A 19,740-nucleotide genomic window follows, 5' to 3' on the forward strand; every position below is an offset into this window, starting at 1 on the left:
TGAGGTTACCCGGTAGGGGTAGGGTGGGGGAGGGCAGGGGAGGGTTACAGTAGGGGTGGGGGTAGGGGCAGGGTCAGAGAGTGAAGATTAGTGTTAAGGGTTAGGGTTAGGGTTAGGGCTAGGGGTGAGGGTTAGGGTTAGGGTTAGGGTTAAGGCAGGGTTAGGGTTAGGGTTAGGGTTTGAGAAAGACCTCTAGGAACCCCTCGAAGACACTACTTGAAAATACCCTTGAGGATGTTCGGTTAGGGTTAGGGTTAGGGTTAAGGTAGGGTTAGGGTTAGGGTTAGAATTGGGCTAAGGTAGGGTTAGGGTTAGGGTTAGGGTTAGGGTTAAGGTAGGGTTAAGGTAGGGTTAGGGTTAAGGTAGGGTTAGGGTTAAGGTAGGGTTAGGGTTAAGGTAGGGTTAGGGTTAAGGTAGGGTTAGGGTTAAGGTAGGGTTAGGGTTAAGGTAGGGTTAGGGTTAAGGTAGGGTTAGGGTTAGAGTTAGGGTTAGGGTTAGAGTTAGGGTTAGGGTTAGAGTTAGGGTTAAGGTAGGGTTAGGGTTAGGGTTAAGGTAGGGTTAAGGTAGGGTTAGGGTTAGGGTTAGGGTTAAGGTAGGGTTAGGGTTAGGGTTAGGGTTAAGGCAGGGTTAGGGTTAGGGTTAGGGTAGGGTTAAGGTAGGGTTAAGGTTAGAGTTAGGGTTAGGGTTAAGGTAGGGTTAGGGTTAGGGTTAGGGTTAAGGCAGGGTTAGGGTTAGGGTATGAGAAAGACCTCTGGGAACTCCTCGAACTCACTCCTTGAACATGCTCTGAGGATGTTCTATTAGGATGGGGTGTTTCTGAGCTTCAGGAGAAGGCTATTTTGTGGTGTGTCACAGGAATAACCGTTCCCCAGCCCACCGGCGGCTTTAACTTGCTCACAGTTGAACTGTGTGGGCTGATCAGGTTCTTTCCCTGAGGCCAGTAAGACCTGAGGCCCGTCCTGTGGCCTCTGCTCAGTGCCTGCCGTGGCCTCTGTGGAGTGTATTTGGTGTCAGGCTCTACTGGTCCCATTTCATGTCCTCATTTCTTCCATTTCTTCTCGTTAAGTTCCAGTTTAGGTCATTTTTTTATCTTGCAGGTATGAGTGTCATTGGAAATGATTTGTGGGCACAAAACCACAGACTGAGTGTGCTCCTGCCGTGGCCACGTTCCTCATTTTCTGTGGCTGCTGCCCGACTCGAGCGCCCACGGGGGCCATTTCCACCCGAGACGGGACACCCGAGCCCCGTCATCCTCATGGTGCAAACTTCGGGAAAGTCGGTGACTCTTCAGGCGACATACTGGCTAGTTTACCTCACGCAGATAAAAAGGCAGGTCTGCTGCTTTGGATGCATGATTTCCCTCGGGGAGGCCAGTGGAGGAATCTCAATTTCCAAAATTGTTTCTTGATTTCACATCATTTTGAATGTTTTTTAGTGCGCCCGACTCAGTATTCACAATCCAGAGGCCCGTCCCTCAAACACGGTCCTGTTCTAAGTCAGACAGACACAGATTCCATGACTCGGCGGCCGATGAGAGGCGATTTGTGTGGTTTTAAAGGAGGGCGTGGGGGGGCCGCCTGCTCCCGATCAGGCTCCGCGGTTTGGGGCTTGGGGTTTGGGAGGTGAGGGCCAGCCCTGGGAGGTGAGGGCCAGCCCTGGCCCCTCGGGCCGGTGGGTGGGCTGGCTGGAGGGAGCCTGCTCTCTGCTGCTTGCCCTCGGGCACCGGTTCCCAGGGTGTTAGCCCCGGGCTCCGTGTCCCACCCAGCCCAGTGTGTTCCCCCCCATCCTGTGTCCAGTCTGGAGACACTGGGGGCTTTCTTTCAGGTGTCAGTTCGATCAAAGCCACCCAGGGAGATTTGCATGAGAATCTGCGGAGCGGTTAATTAGCAGTGGGCATTCCTAACCTCTCCCTCGGGGCTCTGAAACGCCCTCATTGATAAGCCAGTTCTGTTCCGCTCCGACTCCTTTCACAGGCCGCTCACCAGGCGCCCTCTCTGACTACAAATTGGACCCCTCATTGCTCTCGTGTTGCTGCGATTGGGCTCCGTGGCCGACAGGACGGTCTCCTCCAGGTGACACTCACCCCCCAGCCTCGGCCCATTTTTCGGACTCCGTTTAGAGTAGTAACCCTTCTGTCCTCTCTATTCTGCTGTCTGTCTTAGTTTTTGACTCTTACTGATTTCACAAGAGAAAGGGAGCGGGGAGAGAGAGAAACATCAAGGATGAGTCACTGATGGGCTGCCTCCTGCACGCCCCCTACTGGGGATCGAGCCCACACCCGGGCCTGTGCCCTCACCGGGAATGGAATCGGCGACCTCCTGGGGCACAGGTGGATGCTGAACCTCTGAGCCACGCTGCCTGCAAAACTGTCTCTGTTTCCTAATTCAACAGTTGCCCTGTTTGCCCCAGCCTATAGCACTCTCTAAATTCTCACAGCACCTTTCTCTCCTGTACAAATGGAGTAGGATTTGCAGCTCTCACTCCCACTGGACGCCTCCTCCAGGAAGCCTCTGGGGGTGTGTCACCCAGGGCCTGTGGTGGGTGCATCAGCAGATAGGCTTAGAGGCCGTGCTGTGCCCCTCGGCGACTACTGGGGGACACAGGGCACAGGCCCTGCAGGCCTGCAGCCTCTAGAGAAAGTCCCAGTCTCCGCAAGACAACTGGACTCCCCTCCAGCCGTGATTGTCTCCAGGCGGCCCTCGTGGGCAGCAGTTAAAACTGACACTGGTGCCCTGGCTGGTGTGGCTCAGTTGGTCAGGCGTCGTCCTTGCACCAAAAGGTCGCCGGTTCGATTCCCAGTCAGGGCACATGCCCAGGTTGCAGGGCTGATCTCTCTCCCTCTTCTTTCCTCTCTTAAAAACAAAACAAAACAAAACATTTTTAAAAAAACCTGACACTGGCTTCCTCTTCCTGGCACTGCCCTCTTCAGCCTAAATCTCCAACAGAACAGTCAAGCGGGTTAGAATCGGGGACCGGTCACTGCAGGTATGTTTAAGCTTAAAGTTGCTGTCACCACTCTCTCGAACGACACCTGCTTTTGCTAAATTGACTGATCAGAAAGGGGTCCACGTTTACAAGTTACAAGTACAGCTATTTTTCAATGTCAAGACCTTCCCTGGATGACGTCTGAGCTAATGCATCGGGTGTGTGCGTCTGTGTGTGTCGTAAAATACTTCTTCTGATTGCCCTGTGCCTTGTGAAACCCCTTTCCTGCGGGCACCCCCTGTGCCTGACCCCCGGTGGGTGTCCCGGAGGCCTCTGCTTGGACAGGTTCGCCCAGCTCTGGGGGCAAATTCCAAACCTCGGAGAGAAATGTTGGGGGAGCAGCTGTAATCCGGTCCCACGGAGGGAGCTGCTGTGCCGACTCTAATTACACTGCAAGGCCCACTGTGCTTCTGAACTTCTCACTGGGGTCAGTTAGCCACCTCAGCGTTCAGGGGCCACCTGTCCCCACCGGTGTCTTTCTGGGGTAGAAATTATGGCTACACTCACAGAGACAATCGATATTAACCTTCTTTTCGGAGAGCCCGTCCCTCTGGGCTCTTTATCAGCCTCGAACCGCAAATCCTTGAGAAGGATTCCTTTCACAGTGCCGAGATTTCATTTCTCGCCGAAACAAAAACCCAGGAAATATACCTTCAATATTTACAATACTGCTTGTTTGCAGGGTTTTTTTTTTTTTTTCCTTTGCTGATTGAAAAGTCTGACCAAAACCTATAAGGTTCCCCGCCCCCCCCCCCATTTGAGCAACAAGTGAGACCTCAGCCTGCAAAAGAAGGAGAGGCTCTGATTCGGGCTTCAGGGCATTGACTCCGTGGGGTCCTCAGGGTGGTGGGGGCCCAGGCGGGGAAGTGCCCTGGAAGACCACCTGCTGAAACTGGCTGCTCTCCCTGTCCCCTTCCCTGCCCCCTCCGATCAGGAGACCACAGCTGAAGACAAACAGATGTGGGCTGCCAGGATTCAGGCCTTACCCCGACCTCCCCGGCTGACAAAGCAGGGCTGTGAAGTCCCCAGGGAAACGGCTGTGCCTGTTACCGCACCGTGAAATCACAGTGAAAGTCCCCGCCTCAGTCTCGGGGCTGCTGCGCCATGCGGGTGGGGGTGGCGGGGCCGGGGGCAGTGGGAGCCCGGGGACAGACTAAGTGAGGGGCGCAGAGGCTCCCTTCTCCCCGCCTGGATTGTTAGGTGGTCCACGAAACTCCCGGGAGCCCTCGGCCCGGGCGCAGGAGCTTTCTGGTGTGGGGCTCCCGGTCTCTGGGCGGGGACGCGCCAGAGGGGGGATTGGGCCGTCAGGCCTCTGTGCCCGCAGGGGCCACCCGCTGGGCCTGCGCCTTAAACAGGAGCTGCAGCAGCTCACCCCTTCACAGGAGGCTTGTCTGCTCCCAAGGAAGCGGCGGGAGGCTTGCGCCTGAAGGCGTGGACAGTAGCTCCCTGGAGGATCTGCCTGTTGTTCGCGCGTCTGACGGTGCAGGGGTTTCCTCTGACTGCACCTGCGTCACCTGTCGCCAGGTACATGACCTGCAGGAGCTGAACGCAGGGGCTTGGGGGCTCCTGAAAGGTTGGCTGTGGGGAAGGAATGGGCTCTGCGCGCGGCCTCCAGAAACGAGCCCAGTGGAGCCTCAAGTGACAGCAGAAAACCCTCACCCGTTACGAGCAGTGGTCCTGGACGGCGGACGTAGGGAAGGGGCCAGGCAAGGAAACGCCCCCTCCCCACGTCTGCCTCCGACCCCCGGAAGCATGAATCAGCCCCGCCCGTGAAGGCAGCGGCCAGGCCTCCTGGGAGATGCATTTCATCTCCTCTCCTGCTGGAGGGCGGCTGGGCGGGCGTTAGTGCCACCTGTGTGCTTCTCTCACTCTCAGTGCGTCCTCTCCATTATGGGGGCCACCAGCCACACGGGGGCTATGGGGGGCGCGTGGCACACGAGACCGTGTCCCTGTTGCCCGCAGTGTGAACAGGCGTGAGCGAGCGGGACCATGAAACGCACCTTCGCTCGGATCCAGGCTTGCCGAGCTCCCACGTGCTGCTGGTTTGATGGGCTCCCAGGCAGCTTTTTAAAAAAATTTTCATTCTTACTGGAGGAGTGCAGATATTTTTTCCATTGATTTTTTTAGAGAGGGGGGGAAGGGGAGAGGAGAGAGACAGAGAGAGAGAAACCTCGACGTCAGAAAGACACATCGATCGGTTGCCTCCAGCACGCACCCCGACCAGGGAGTGGGGAGCAAACCTGCAACCCAGGTGCGTTCCTAGTCAGGAATCGAACCCGAGATGCTCCAGTTCACAGACCAACGCTCTAACCACTGAGCCACACCGGCCAGGGCCCCGGGTAGCTTTGGTGGTTCATTATCATGGATTCCACTGGACACACGGACCTCGCGTCATCTTTTCAGGGTCAAAGGAGAGCAATTTGATATGAAATATCCAAATGAGATTGCGCAGCCCCGAGGTCGGGGTAAGGGCCCATGGGTGCTGTGCAAATAGGTCTCCCGCCCGTGACTAATGCGAAGCCTCCACCCAGCGCCTCCCGCCCAGTTTCTGGAGAGTTATGGATGCGACGCTCCCTCCACCCCCTGCCCCTGAGCGGACCCACCGCACAAGCCGTGCTGAATGGGTTTGCTCAAGGATGCGCTAATTCATGCCCGGAGGCTTTCATTGTGGACCGAGCTGGGGTGACAGCAGACACAAAAGGCCTCCGAGTCCCGGCTCCCATCCTGTCGAGAGCAGGCTGAGCCTCCCAGAGCTGCCTCAGACAGCGAACCACACAGGTGTGAGTCTGAGCGTTACGGCCGCCGGCCCACGGCTTGGTGTTCACAGCTCACGGGGAGGACCGGCTTCGCTGGGGGCCTCCGCGCCGACAGCGTCGGACACACAGGCTTAATTTCAGGGAGTAATACGCCGGGGGCGCCCGTCCACCTGTCGTTCTTCGTGTTGACTCACAAACGCTTAATATGAAAACGACGGGCTCCGGGGCAGCTCCGTGGGACTCCACGCAGGGCCCATCTCAAGTCCCAGCGCCTCCCGTGGCGCGTGCTGACTCCCGTGGCGCGGGACAGACCACCTGGCCACCAGCCTGCGGACACCATGGACAGGAGTCTCCACTGCCACCGGGTACAGGACTTCCCAGGGAGAGTGTGTGGCTGAGGAAATGTGCAGAAGAAATATGTTCAGAGACGAGGCTCAGCGCTGGGCTTGCCTGAGCTTCTAAACGCAGCGTGAAGGGAGGGAAACGCGCCTCCGCTCCGTGTTAGGGAGCCCAGGCGTCCTTCGACCTGGGCTCCGCCGTGTCGGGAGATGCCGTGCCGATCGAACTCCGCCTTTCCCTGGGGACAGGGGCCTGGCCCGCAGGCCCGCAGACCACGCATGACCAGCATCCCAGCCGAGCTGCGCAACATCGGGTCCCACGGACGCTTGGCGTCCTGGGCGCACGCGGTGATTTTCTCCTAAAATCCGCCTGGTGGCTGTGGCCGCTTTCTCGAGTTGTTTTGACGACCTAGGGGGTCTCCGAGTGGTTGATCTGATCATCTGGCAAAGGACACATATGCCTATAATCAAACTATAATAAAAAATGGTGCATGTGTCTGACTGTGTGTGTGTGTGTGTGTGTGTGTGTGTGACATGATCAGGGTTTGAGATGGCACAGAGAGAGAACATTTTTCTAGCCAAGGTTGATTTCTTTTTTTCTGAGCACTCTGCTTAAATATACATTTGCTTTTTAAGAAATATGTTCTTACTGATTTTTATTAGAGAGGAAGGAAGAGGGACAGAGAGAGAGAAACATCGACGTTGATGGGCTGCCTCCTGCACACCCCCTCCTGGGGACAGCCCTGTTAGGACACAAGCTTCCTCGTGGGAGGATGGGGAGCCCGCCTCCGTGACACCTCCCCTCGGCCAGACATCCGCTCTCCCTCCCTGGGCTGGTAATGCGGAGGGACGGGCTCTGTTGACTTCGGCGTTTACGTATGAACATTGGCAGGGTGGGCCGATCCTAGTGCAGGAACAAGGGAGGGGGCATGTTCAGGGACAAATGAGACCCCAGGGCTGGGTGAGCTCGTTTCCTGGGTGGTTTAATGAGAAACCAGGACAGGAGTCAGGAGGACTGGGGTCACGACACAACCGCGGTGGGACTGACCTGGGCCCTCCAGCCGACCGCAGCCGCCTGGCCCCGGATCACGGGCCCCTGAGCTGGGCCTGAGCCCCCTGCTCCTAGGACCTCCCCGGTGCAGCCCTACGCAGCCTCCAGACGCTCGCCCAGCTGCTTCGTGGGGAGACAACCACCCGCGCCGCAGGAGGCTTCCCATCCCAGGCACTGTCTCTAAACCTCCATTGCTTCTTGTCGGCCCCTCGATAGCCGCTCACTTAGCCACCTGTTATTTTTTTATTTAAAAAATGACTTTTTAAATTTCATTTTTAGAAAGTGGGAGAGAGAGAAACATCAGTGTAAGAGTGGAACATGGATCAGCTGCCTCCTGCACGCCCCCGACTGGGTATCGAACCTGCAACCCGGGCATTTGCCTTGACCAGGAATCGAACCGCGATCTCCTGGATCCTAGGTTGATGCTCAACTGCTGAGCTACGCCCACCGGGGCTGGACTTTTTAAATTTTTAACTTGGTTTAAAATACTTCAGGAAAGTTATGAGAAGAACACAGAGCACTTCGTGACACCTTTTGTGTAACCCCGGGGGCAGCAGGCCGTCTGCCAGAGGCTGGTCAGGAGGCCCTGGCTTCCTTCGCGGTAACAACGGCCACAAACAACTCTGCTGTCACGGCACAGAGGCGGCCACAGATGACGCGTGGATGCGAGGACGTGGCTGCATTCTAATAAGACGTATTCGCTAAAACATGGCATGTTGGATTTGCTCTGTGTCCCGTTGCTGACCCTAATCCAGCCTCTTTCTCTCTAGTCTATATAGATGTAATATGTGTATTTATTACATTTAATTATATATATTTAATTATATATAATTGATATAATATAATTACAATATATTAAATACATTGATACTGAAACAATGATACAATAACAACATAACTACAATAACAATGATAAAAGTATATACTATGTATGCCTACATATAATTCTTATTAGATATTATCTTATATAATTGTTATATAATTACCATTGTCTTCCCCCCCCCATTTAAAAATAAGTGGCATGAATCATGGCTCATGACGTTAAACGTTTCCTCATGCGTCTCTTACTGTGGAATTAAATGTCGGTAAGATAATAGTGGAGTGATACTGTCCTCTCATCTCTGGTCTGTGTGACATGTGTCTAGTCGCCTCAGTGTCCTTAGGGCACCGCTTGGCCTGGCTTGGAGCTGCCCCCCATCCTGCCGTGCACTGGGCTGGGACGGGCCTGGTCTGCTTTGCTCGGGAAGCGTTCCTCAGCCTCGCCTCGCCTTTCGTGTCCTGGATGGCTTCTAGACTGCGGCTTCTTGTCCTGTAGGAGGCGCTCACTCTGGACTGGGTGCTGCTTCTCTTGATTCAGGTTCTCCCAGAGCTTCACCCCAGGGCCACAAAGGGTGGGTTTCCTTGTTTCTGAGATGTTGCCGTGATCACGTAGCAAAGGGGGTGCCTGCCAGGTTGCTCCCCTGCACAGCTGTCCACTTCTCTCTGTGGTGAATAAATAGGTCTTTAATTTGAGAAGTAACCATGAGAGCGTTATTAGACACTTCAGTGCTGTGCTGGAATGCCAGAGCAGGCGGTCTGCATACCAAGAATGCATGCTGGGCCCTGGCCGGTGTGGCTCTAGACTGTTCCCCCAAACACCTGAAAGGTTGCAGTCTCGATCCCTGGTCAAGGGCATGTATCTCGGTTGCAGGCTTGATCCCCAGCCCTGGTCGGGTGCGTGCGGGAGGCAACCAATTGATGTCTCTCTCACATCAATTCATCTCTCTCTCCACCCCCCCATCTTCCTCTGCCTCTAAAAATCCATGGGAAAAATAACCTCAGGTGACGATTAACAAAACAAGCAAACACCTGCCTGGCCTGGACCGAGACAGCGTTCCCTGACGGACGTATTTCAGGGCCTTAACGACACGCCCCATGGCGCCGATAACGTGAGAAGGAATCACAGCCGGAGCACGGTTTGCTGACAGCAGCTGCCTCGTGCACTCTTTCCGTTTCAGTTGCTTTCTGTTTATTTCTAACACTTTCACTGGCTCTCCAGGTCAGATACTCCGTTACCGTCAACAATAGTTGTGATAAAATGAGGCCTCGGTTTCTTGATACACACGCTGGCGGGACAGTGATTCCCCTTTGGACGCTGGGCGAGAGCAGGTTTGTGATGTGAAGTGTGCTGAGTCCGTGTGCTCGTCCCCGGGGGCCCAGGCTCCCGTGGTGGTTCAGCTGCACGTCTCCAGGCCGGCGGCCAAAAGAGCTCAGGACTTTGGCAGGGCCCCGTGCACTTTCTGACACACAGGATCGCAACAATTTTTATACCAATTTAGCACTGGACTCGGTCCATGAATATTTCCAAAGGCAGTAGGGTGCGCATATTTTAGGAACTATATTAAAGTGAAAAAAAAAACCACCCACTTCCATCTCAAAAAAATACAGATGTACAGTTTCCCAGAGAAACTTACCGCCATTAATTTAGAAAAGAGAGCTGGGGTTTGGACATTTCTGTTGACAGCGTTAGTATATGCTATAAATATATACCTACAGGAAATAAAAAGTTGGATTATCTTGTTGAACCCAAAGCTTATTCTTTACATCTAGGCAACAGCCCAGACTAAATTTAAATATAAACCAGTATTTGATTTTTTAAATTATTCAACCTCTCCTTATTCTGGGAAGATGTTAGTTCCCCGATCTTGGAGACGTAGGTTGGGTGAGAACCGTCAATGGTTGCCTAGCCATTGCTTCTAGGGAGATGTTAGTTCCCAGATCTTACAGATGTAGGTTGGGTGAGAACCATCAGTGATTCCCTAGCCGTTGCTTCTAGGGAGATGTTAGTACCCAGATCTTGGAGATGTAGGTTGGGTGAGAACCATCAGTGATTCCCCAGCCATTGCTTCTAGGGAGATGTTCCATTCCCTCATCTTGAAGATGTAGGTTGGGTGAGAACCATCAGTGATTCCCTAGCCATTGCTTCTAGGGAGATGTTTCATTCCCTCATCTTGGAGATGTAGGTTGGGTGAGAACCATCAATGATTCCCTAGCCATTGCTTCTAAGGAGATGTTAGTTCCCAGATCTTGGAGATGTAGGTTGGGTGAGAACCATCAGTGATTCTCTAGCCATTGCTTCTAGGGAGATGTTTTGTTCCCTCATCTTGAAGATGTAGGTTGGGTGAGGTGCCCTCAAAGATTCCTTCCCTCTCTTAAAATTCTCTGTTTCCACGTTGTAACCTTTCTCTCTGCCGATCAACATGTTCCAGTCTTCTCATTCTCACGTCTCCTCATGTTCCACTCTTCTCATCTGCAAACACACAAAGAGGGAGCAAAACAGACAAAACGTCACCCCGCTGAACTCAGAGATCTCTTTGGCCCTGCCATTCTGTGTCTCGTGTTTCCCACCTCCCCAGATTCCTGACACGCCAGTGTTTGCATTTTTCTACATTTCCTTTCTGGTACGGATTCTGGACATTTGCTTATACACAGACATGCCTTTTTCACCTTTCTAGACTCTAAGGAACTTGAGGGCAGGTTTTTTGTGTCGTTCATAGATGAACGGAACCCATGACTTGGCACGACACTGTGGTCATACAATTCAGCACATGGTTATAAAAGGAGTGAATGAGTGAATGAATGAATGAATGAATGAATGAATGGATGATGTAGGGAGAAAGAAGAAACTGGGAAATGCTCATCATTGGCATTGGCCTTCCCCCAGAACTCCATACCCACAACTCCAGTAGCTCCCTGTAAATCCAGTAGACACATCAAACGCATCGCCTCAAACTCAGCCCCACGTCTTTGCCGTGCTTGTCTCTCCCACACCCTCATCTTATCGACACCATCAGCCCCCTCACATCTAGGTTAGAAACTGTGGAGTGTTGCCCATCCCCACGTCTCCCTCATTCCCACCGGTTGATGTGCACCAGTAACCACGTCCGTGAGCTCGCCCGTCCACATTGCCTGGCATGGGTTCGAGCTCCATTTTCCTTTCTCCCCGCGCCCTCCGCCATCCAAACAGCATGCCAGTGCTATGGTGGGCAGAAGATTTGGAAGACGCTGTAGAAACTTTAGCTCCGGTTTCACTTGCTGCAGAATCTCACCTCTCCAGTCCATCGCCTACTGTGACTCTCATGCCATCTTAAACACAAATGGGGCCAGCAGCTCTCTGTCTGAACAGTGTCCATGGCTCCTTGTTGAATTCCAAGTGCCATCTCCTAGACTTGTGTTTTACTTCTCAGTTACTTTTAGAAATATGTTTTTATTGATTTCAGAGAGAAAAAGGGAGAGGGAGAGAGAGAGAGAAATGTCAATGATGAGAGAGTCATTGATTGGCTGCCTCCTGCACCCCCACCTTGGTGACTAAGTCAGTACTTGGCATGTCGGAAATACAAATTCATATTTGTTGATTTAGAATTTTGTACGAACCTTTTTTTTTTTTTTTTTGCTTCAGAATTTATTGTGGTTGCTATTTAGGTCATATAATTTTATTTATTTTTTGTTGCTCTTTTATAAAGTGTTTGGTTAAATGCAAGGTTTGGAATTTTGCCCAGGTGGTAGCTCACCAAAGCAATACCAATAATTTCCCTCTTTGTGGGTACTTTGCCTCGTAGAGCTGTATCCCTTTGTGATACAAAATCTTCTTATTGGTTGTGATGACATACATACCTTGGAATCTATCGCACCCAGGGCATTCTGGAACTGAATCCTCTTTGGGATCATCGTAATTTAGTCATCTCCTAGATTCACAAAGTGCTTTTCAGTTTCCAAATCCTTTCCACACACATCATCTCGTTAAGCCCTTGCAGGCATGAGGCATAAACAGGGCAGTGTTGTTAATGGAAATGGCATTCCTTTGACTGGGCCAAGCACAGGCCCCAATTCCAATTCCAATTCCAATTCCAATTCCAATTCCAATTCCAATTCCAATTCCAATTCCAATTCCTGCAGGCTCACCCACGGTTACGTGCTTTGTGTCCTCGGCTTCCCCAAGTGGCAGCTTCCTCTCTCTGAAAAGCAAGAAAACAGCACCCAGTTTTACATGCCCCATGGATTTGCTATGAGGGCCCATGCACACATAATTGTTTTAAATCCTCGCCTGAGGTTATTTTTCCATTGATGTTTAGAGAGTGTGGAAGGGAGGGAGGGAAGGGGGGAGAGAGAAACATCGATGTGAGAGGCACATTGATTGGTTGCCTCCCACACAGGCCCTCAAGGCTGGGGATAGAACCTGCAACCAGGGAAGGTGCCCTTGACTGGGAATCGAACCCTTCACCCTTTGGTCCGTGGGCCGATGCTCTAATTACTGGGCCAGAGCAGCCAGAGCAATGTACAAATAATTTTAAAAGTTCTCCATGAGCCCGCAAAGCTTCTAGCTCTATTTCACTCACGGTGATATTTTTGCATGTTACCCTGGACCATTGCCCTCTACTATTTGAATTAGCAAACAGGCTAAACCATCGAGACGGTTTCCTCGCAGTTGTAGATGAGACGCGCGGCTGCCAGGGCGCCCACCAGGCTTCCTCTCCTGCCCTGCATGCGGGCTGCGCGCCCACGCCGCCCGTGGGCTGTCCCTCAGCGTCTGTCGTGTCCGCCGCGTGCTCAGTCCCGGTGCCTTGTGAAGGGCTCTGCGCGTGAGCAGACACGCTCCCTCCTACAGGGGACCCCAGTCGGTCTCGGAGGGTGTGACTTCAGTTCAGCTCGTGGGCTCCACGAATACGGCAGAAATAACATGAGACAACTCGGGGAAACTGAATGCTCATGGCTGCAGAGAGGAGAAGTCCGTGTGTGATGTGGGCGCAGCAATGGTCAGAAATAGGTGGTTTAAGCCACCGATTTGGGGAAGAAATATGGTAACAGAATAGAAGTAGAAGGATATTGTTTTGGGGGGAACAGAAAAGAACAGCTTCAAGCAAGCTATTTATGAGGTTGAGGGAGTTGGTTGGGCAGGCTTTACTCGTGGCCCCGATGTTTTCAACATAAACCCGTCTACTTCGGGCTTAATTAGATAAGCATTGACTAATTTTACCAGAGAACTCCCATTAAAAACCCTGTATTAGAAGGATGAATGCTACCAAAATATAGGGTTTGCCCCTAAACATCTACACACGCTTTGAATAAAGATAAAGCCAGTGTTTATTAACATGCATTTCACTTTCAAAATTGAGCTGTCAGCTGTTACAGTGTGTATCCATTTTGGGGGGACACCTTATATAGAAAATCATTCCGTGGTTAGATGTCGCCATGAGAGTTGCTTCAGTTCTGTTACTGTGACTAACTCACTGCATCTCTGTTGCATTTTATTAAAAAATTCTCAACCTCGGCACTGTTAACACTTGGAACCAGGTACTTTTTTTTTTTTTTTTTTTTTAAATCAAGGGGAGGAGGCTCCTGTGCGTTACGGGGTGTCTGAGCAGCATCCCTCGCCTCCACCTGCTGGAAGCCAGTGCCTCTCCCCTGCATTGTAACAGGTAAAAGCATCTCTAGGCACTGCCAGATTCCGCCCAGTAGGCATCACTCCCATTCAGAGCCTTTCGTTTAGAGCAATTAGAATATTTTTCCTGTATCTTATACTGTAAATACATTACAGTAACCCGAGGCCTGTCAGGGTGGTGTGATATGCCTGAAGTCGGAAACACTGCTGTAAAATCTCAGTTCTGGGCAGCAGCCAGGCGGCAGTAAGAGCGGTTGTTCCCTGGACGTTAGGAGGGTCTCCAGTTCACCACTCTTCCTATTTCTCTCACTTGTTCTTAATATAACGCCACCCTTCACGCTTTCTCGCATTTGCTTGGTTCCTGAAGTGTGTGTGTGTGCCAGCCCTAGATATTTGTTACAAAACAAGGTAAATGTATCTATAAATTTACTCAGCAAGTGTTTAATGAGTTGCTACTGTGTGCTACAAATGTTGCAGCAAATGTCACAAAGTCCCAGCGTCCGTATCTTACATTCAAGTGCAATGTTGTATCCTAGGAGGAAACGAGTTCACCGCTGATCATCTATAACCCCAAAGTCTCAAACACTTGCTAGTGTTAAGTTTCATTGCTGGCTTCTGTAGTTCGAGGCGGGACATGATCGGGACACTTACAGTCAGAATACGTAATAAATCCCGAAGCACTTGTGTCGCGTGGTATCATTTCTCTTACAGCCCCTTCTCTAATGGAAGAGAGATTTGGCGCTGTCTCCTTGGCAAGCCTTTTAAAAATTATCATCATTACTTGGAGGAACGGGAAGTGTTTTTTCTTGTCTGATGTGAGAGAGAAACCGCCGTCACCTTTCCCCTTCTTTGGCTGCTGTTGGAATGATTTACCTGGCTGAGAGCTCTGTGCAGAAACCGAGCTTGGCAAATGCATCCCGTGGAGGTTTCCTCAGACGGCTGCTGGTGGCTGTTCCCATCGGGTAGTTTTCACAGAGCAGAGCTGGAGGACAACGCTGCGCGCTCCTTAATAACATCTGGAGATGTTAATAACATCTGGAGATGTAGCGTTAGACGCGGCCGAAGAGCAGCGATTGGAAACGAGGCGGACACGCAGCTACGGTAGAGCTCGAAGTGAACGGCGCAGGCCAAGGCTGGGCTTGGCAGACAGGCTCGGGATTAGCGAGACGAGCGCCTTGTGTATGGCTTCCCTTAGCTCCGAAGTGCACCCCGTTTTCTAAGTGGTCCTTGTTCTGAGGAGCACATTTTGGTGTTCTCCGAGCTGTCAGGATGTGGCTGCTGGGACTGTGGACACCGCGAAGGACTGACACCTTCCAATCCGTGGATGTCTGTGGGTGGGAGAAGGCAGCCACGGACACGCGGGTAGCATGTTCTCATGATTCACACTTTGGGCAGCGCCGGAAGGCAAGAATTCCTTAGTTCCTCGGAGACAGTGTTAGCCACAGGGCACTGGCAGTTTTCACATGGGATAAATGCTTGTTGGCTGTTTCCTGAGCGAATGCCAACGTCAGAGTAGCCGACCCGGTCCAGGAGCCGCCCCCGATCCCGTGGAGTGGTCCTTCCTGCTACACCGTAGCCCACTCCTCCAGCCCAACAGAACCTCGAGGTGTTTTGAAAAGTGCCATTTGTCCACTTCCGATGGTCTGGAGGAGGAACTGGGTCAGGCACGCGGAGCTTTCTCTGGCTAGGGGCCAGTGTCTTAATGCTCAAGGGGAGCTCTGAGGGCCAGGCATTGACGTATCTTTAGGGAAGGAGAGGGGCTCTTTAAGGAACCCATAAAACATGTGCGGTAGACAGGTGTCTAAACTGTTTCACTGCTGTTAGAAAAATGGCATTCTTGTCTGGCCGGCGTGGCGCAGAGGTGAGCATCGACCTAGGATCCAGGAGATGGCAGTTCGATTCCCGGGGGCACGTGCCCGGGTTGCGGGCTCCATCCCCAGTCGGGGGCGTGCAGGAGGCGGCCGATCAGTGACTCTCTCATCACTGATGTTTCTATATCTCTCTCCCCCCTCTCCCTTCCTCTCTCTGAAATCAATAGACATATTTTAAAAAAAGAAAAAGCTGGCATTCTTTTAAAATCATTCTATCGCTGAAAAATCGTAATTTGATTTGGAACGTGCTTGAGAGGTGAACATTATAATGAATTTGAGACAGGCTCGGACAGGTCTTGGAAAACTGTGATTTTTTAAAATTCAAATGAAAATGAATCGTTCATATGCAGTATTAAAGAATCTAAAATATTCTCATAAGAAACAGACTGGTTCTCAGTGAAACTTATATGAACCAAAAAAGAGATGCTACTGACTTTGTTTTCATCCAACTCTTTCATCCCCCCCCCCCCCCGCTTTATTGGGACGTAACTGACGTGTAACACTGTATAAGTTTAAGGTGCGCAGCTGGATGGTTCCATACACACGTACTGTAAGATGCTTCCCACCCTAAGGCCGTTCTTTTTAAGGTGTAATAATCACCAGAACTCCAGGGGAGTTGGTTAAGGGGCTTCCGGGCCTCGACCCTAGAGATTGTCTGTATGTCTGGGACGGCCAGGCACTGGCGTTTCTCAGAAACTCAGGGTCGCGCTCAGAGTGCTGGCCTTTGGCCACCCGTGGAGCAGCGCTGCTATAATGGATGCACAGCTGACACTCATGCAGTGGTTTGTGTCATATATATTTTTTAATTGAAAAAAAAAGGGCAATGGACATTTGAAAATTAAGTTTCGCCATAGATTTTCCAGTTTATCATTAAACTACATTTTTATTTTAAAACAGGGAGGTTATTAGAAAGTCGACTGAAAAACTAACATTAGTATTATATCCTGAATTCTACATTACATGTGTCAGAAATTTAACTGAGTATTTGGTCCTCACTGAAAAATTTATCCATAGTGAAATAAAAAGTGTATAGATTAGATAATCATGAGCTTGTGGGTGCCAGGGCTGTGCCAGTATTTAGACGACTGACATTTAACTGTACATGCTGATTAATTTTTACCAACTAAAACTTGCATTATGATATAATTTTGAGGATCAAATCTCCAATCATATGAATGTAACATTTTAATTTCAACTATATTTACTTCTATGTATATAACATTATATAGAGTACAACATATAGGATTAAACTATATATTGTACATGCACCTATATTTATTTATTCAACAATATTATTTATTATAACTGCTATTGAATGATGGATCTTAGCTGCTATCTCTGATTTATTAAAATGCGTATGGTAATGCATATATATGTATATATTAAAACTTTATTCTGAAACTCATGTCAGGTTTATTCAGTATATTTAATAGAATAATTAAACTGGATGAGCGTTAATGCTGTTGGATTCACTGAGCTAAAGACAGAAGTTGACAGTGTGTGTGTGTGTATATAGTATCCTAAAAAATATCTACACACACTTTGAATAATTATAAAGGCGGTGTTTATTAAAATATATTTCATTTTCAAAACTGAGCTATCAGCTGTTACAGTGTGTATATGTTTTTTGGGACACACACACACATATTTACACAATGCAACTTCATTCCATCTCTTACAGGACAAAATACAAAAAATAGCTCTGTGCGGCCAGCAGAGGAGCAAGTTAGTATTACAGTGTATCAGAAACAAATCCGTCTGTAACGACAACGTTTAAAAAGTATTTGTTATTGAACAAAAACTGTTTCTTATCCAGACGGCTGTGCCTGAGAGCGACTGCGACCCTTGCCCCACACGTCCCCTCCACACCGTGCGACTTTCCAGTGGTGTGGAAATGGGCATTTGTGCCTTTCCCGCCCTGAGGCTGCTGCGCGGAATCGCATCCCGCACAGTTACACTGGGCCTCCGCCCCCTCCCCGGGAGAAGCAGGCTGGAGAAGCGAGGGGCACGGGGGGATTTTTTCTCCTTGGCTGTTTCTTACCCACCTTGTTGACCTCTTACTGCTCATCCCCCAGTGCCTGGAGCCCTGCAAGGAATCCTGGGACCTGCGGAAGGAGCGCTGCCAGAGCTTCTGCGAGGTAAGCAGGCCGGCGCCCAGGTACCTGTGGCCCGGCCGAGGCTGGGCCAGGACGCAGTGAGGTCCCCTTTCCTCTGCATCCTGAGAGTCAGTGTAGCCTGTGCGTGTGCGCGCGTGTGTGAATGCAGATTAAAAAGAAAAATACCATCGAACCTCCTTAAAACCTAGCCATACCTGCTTCCATGAGTGTTTCATCAAACAGAAGAAGGGAACTGTGCCTGGCTGCTGTGGCTCAGTGGTTGAGCGTGGGCCCACGCACCAGGACGTCACAGTTCGATTCCTGGTCAGGGCACATGCCTGGGTTGTGGGCTCGATCCCCAGTCAGGGGCGTGCAGGGGGCAGCCGATCGTTGTTTCTCTCTCATTGATGTTTCTCTCTCTCCCTCTTCTTTCCTCTCTAAAATCAATAAAAATGAATTTAAAAGAAAGAGAGAGAAATGTATTACCTCTGCTTGGAAGTTAGAAGCTTCCTACAATCGCAAACTTACATTACGGCTGATCTGTGGGTAATTCTCTGTAGGTTCGTGACATTTTCATGTGTTTGGGAGAAGTCACCCCCTTTATTTGTAGCAGGATTTCTCAAACATTTGCGTCTCATTAAGCTCCCCCTGTCCCGGGCAGAAGGCTCACCACTGAACTCGTGGGGGGAGGGGGCATGTAACTCCCCTGTGTGCTCAATTAGGTGACTAAGGGCGTTTCGTCCTGCACAACCCCTGTGTAACAGCATCCATCCTGCCAAATATGAGCTGAGCTGCCTGCTGCACTGTCCGCCTGGGGCAAACCGGGGCCCAGGGTCACCCAGCCTGGCAAATGCTGAGACAGCTGAGACAACTGGACCCAGCTGGCTGCACACTGGCCTCTCTAAGACATAGAATCAGAAAGCCCACAAGGGCTCCTGGGAGGAGCCCACCATGCCAGTCACGGGCGCTGCCCGAAGGGTCGTGGAGGGTGACGCCGAAGACATGCCCTGTGGCCTCAGAGTGAAGTGATGTTACAGCTTCTTGAGTGGACCCGGGTGAGAAGGAGCTGTCCCGAGTGCCCGCAGACGGACCCAGTGGTCCGGTGGTCTTTCTGAAGGAGGAGCTCCTGAGCTCGTGTGGCCTGCGACTGTGCAACCTCACGTTGCCCGATACATCCCCAGTCTCGATATCATTCATCTTTCCCAGCAATCGTGGATGGGCGCAGGGCACAGACTGAGTCCCCGAGGTCTCACTAGTATGTTGGAATAAGGTGAATCCTGCCAAATGGGATCCCCGCTTGAGCATTTTCAAGGCTAGTCATTCACGGAGGCAGAGCTAAGACGATTGGTTATTACACTGTTTATTAAGAACGCACCCCGGGTCCATGGGGTCACGAACCTGAGCTTTCCCTTGGTAACGTGATTCCTGGACAACCACGGGCAGTGCAGGCTTTGTCCAACTTTCCTTTTCAGCTCAGGGCATATTGGAGAAACGGAATCGAGACGTTTCAAGGAATGCTTATGAATTGTTATAATTGTTATGAGATTTCTTTTACCAGTCATCTTCTGGAGAAAATTATCACTATATCAAAATTTATATCATTATATCAAATTTTAAAGTTTTAGAGAATATAGTTCCTAAGTAGATCAAGACTATCACGTGATTTTTTAAGGTTTAGTAATTTATGGACCAGGTGAAATATTTTCTATGGACATAGGCCTTTTTTTTAATAGTGAGGCTCAATTTTCATTGAATTTTTATAGGATGCTGGGGGGTATAGACTTATATGAGACTCAATGGGAAGACAATGGATTAGTTTTCAAAATTTTTAAGAGGCTGAGACGGAATGATTAAACACCTGTCTTGTCTGGAAGGAGTTTGGGGAATATCCTGGAATTTCCAAAATCATGAAATTGGAGTAAAAATAAAGGTGACTGTAAACTTGATCAGTGTCTGAACCTGACACACATTTGGTACATATTAGCTGCTTTACTGTGCAGGTGGGGACAAGGTCCCCACAGTGGGGTTCTGTGATAGGTCAGTGAGACTCGGCCTGAATTTTGTGGTTAGGAGGTGACCAGAGACCTGTGTCGGGGGGTTTCCATGGACCAGAGTCTACACATAAAGTGCAGGAGGGCTTGCAAAGCAATTGCACACAACTCTTTGTACAAGTTGAACTCCCTCTCTCAGTGCCTGTGTGGGAGAGGAGACAGAGGCCTTCACTG

At 50.6% G+C, this 19,740-nt stretch overlaps 1 protein-coding gene across 2 annotated transcripts in view; it reads left to right on the plus strand.

Moving 5' to 3' along the window:
* Positions 1 to 19,740, plus strand: part of ANOS1 (anosmin 1) — a 95,816-nt gene that overhangs the window by 46,416 nt on the left and 29,660 nt on the right. For both annotated transcript variants that reach the window (XM_081126142.1, XM_081126143.1), the window contains exon 3: positions 17,495 to 17,557. In XM_081126142.1, coding sequence (XP_080982268.1) covers positions 17,495 to 17,557 — 63 coding nt within the window. The remainder of the gene's footprint in view (positions 1 to 17,494; positions 17,558 to 19,740) is intronic.

Source organism: Miniopterus schreibersii (genome assembly GCF_964146895.1).
Source record: "Miniopterus schreibersii genome assembly, chromosome: X".
NCBI lineage: Eukaryota > Metazoa > Chordata > Mammalia > Chiroptera > Miniopteridae > Miniopterus > Miniopterus schreibersii.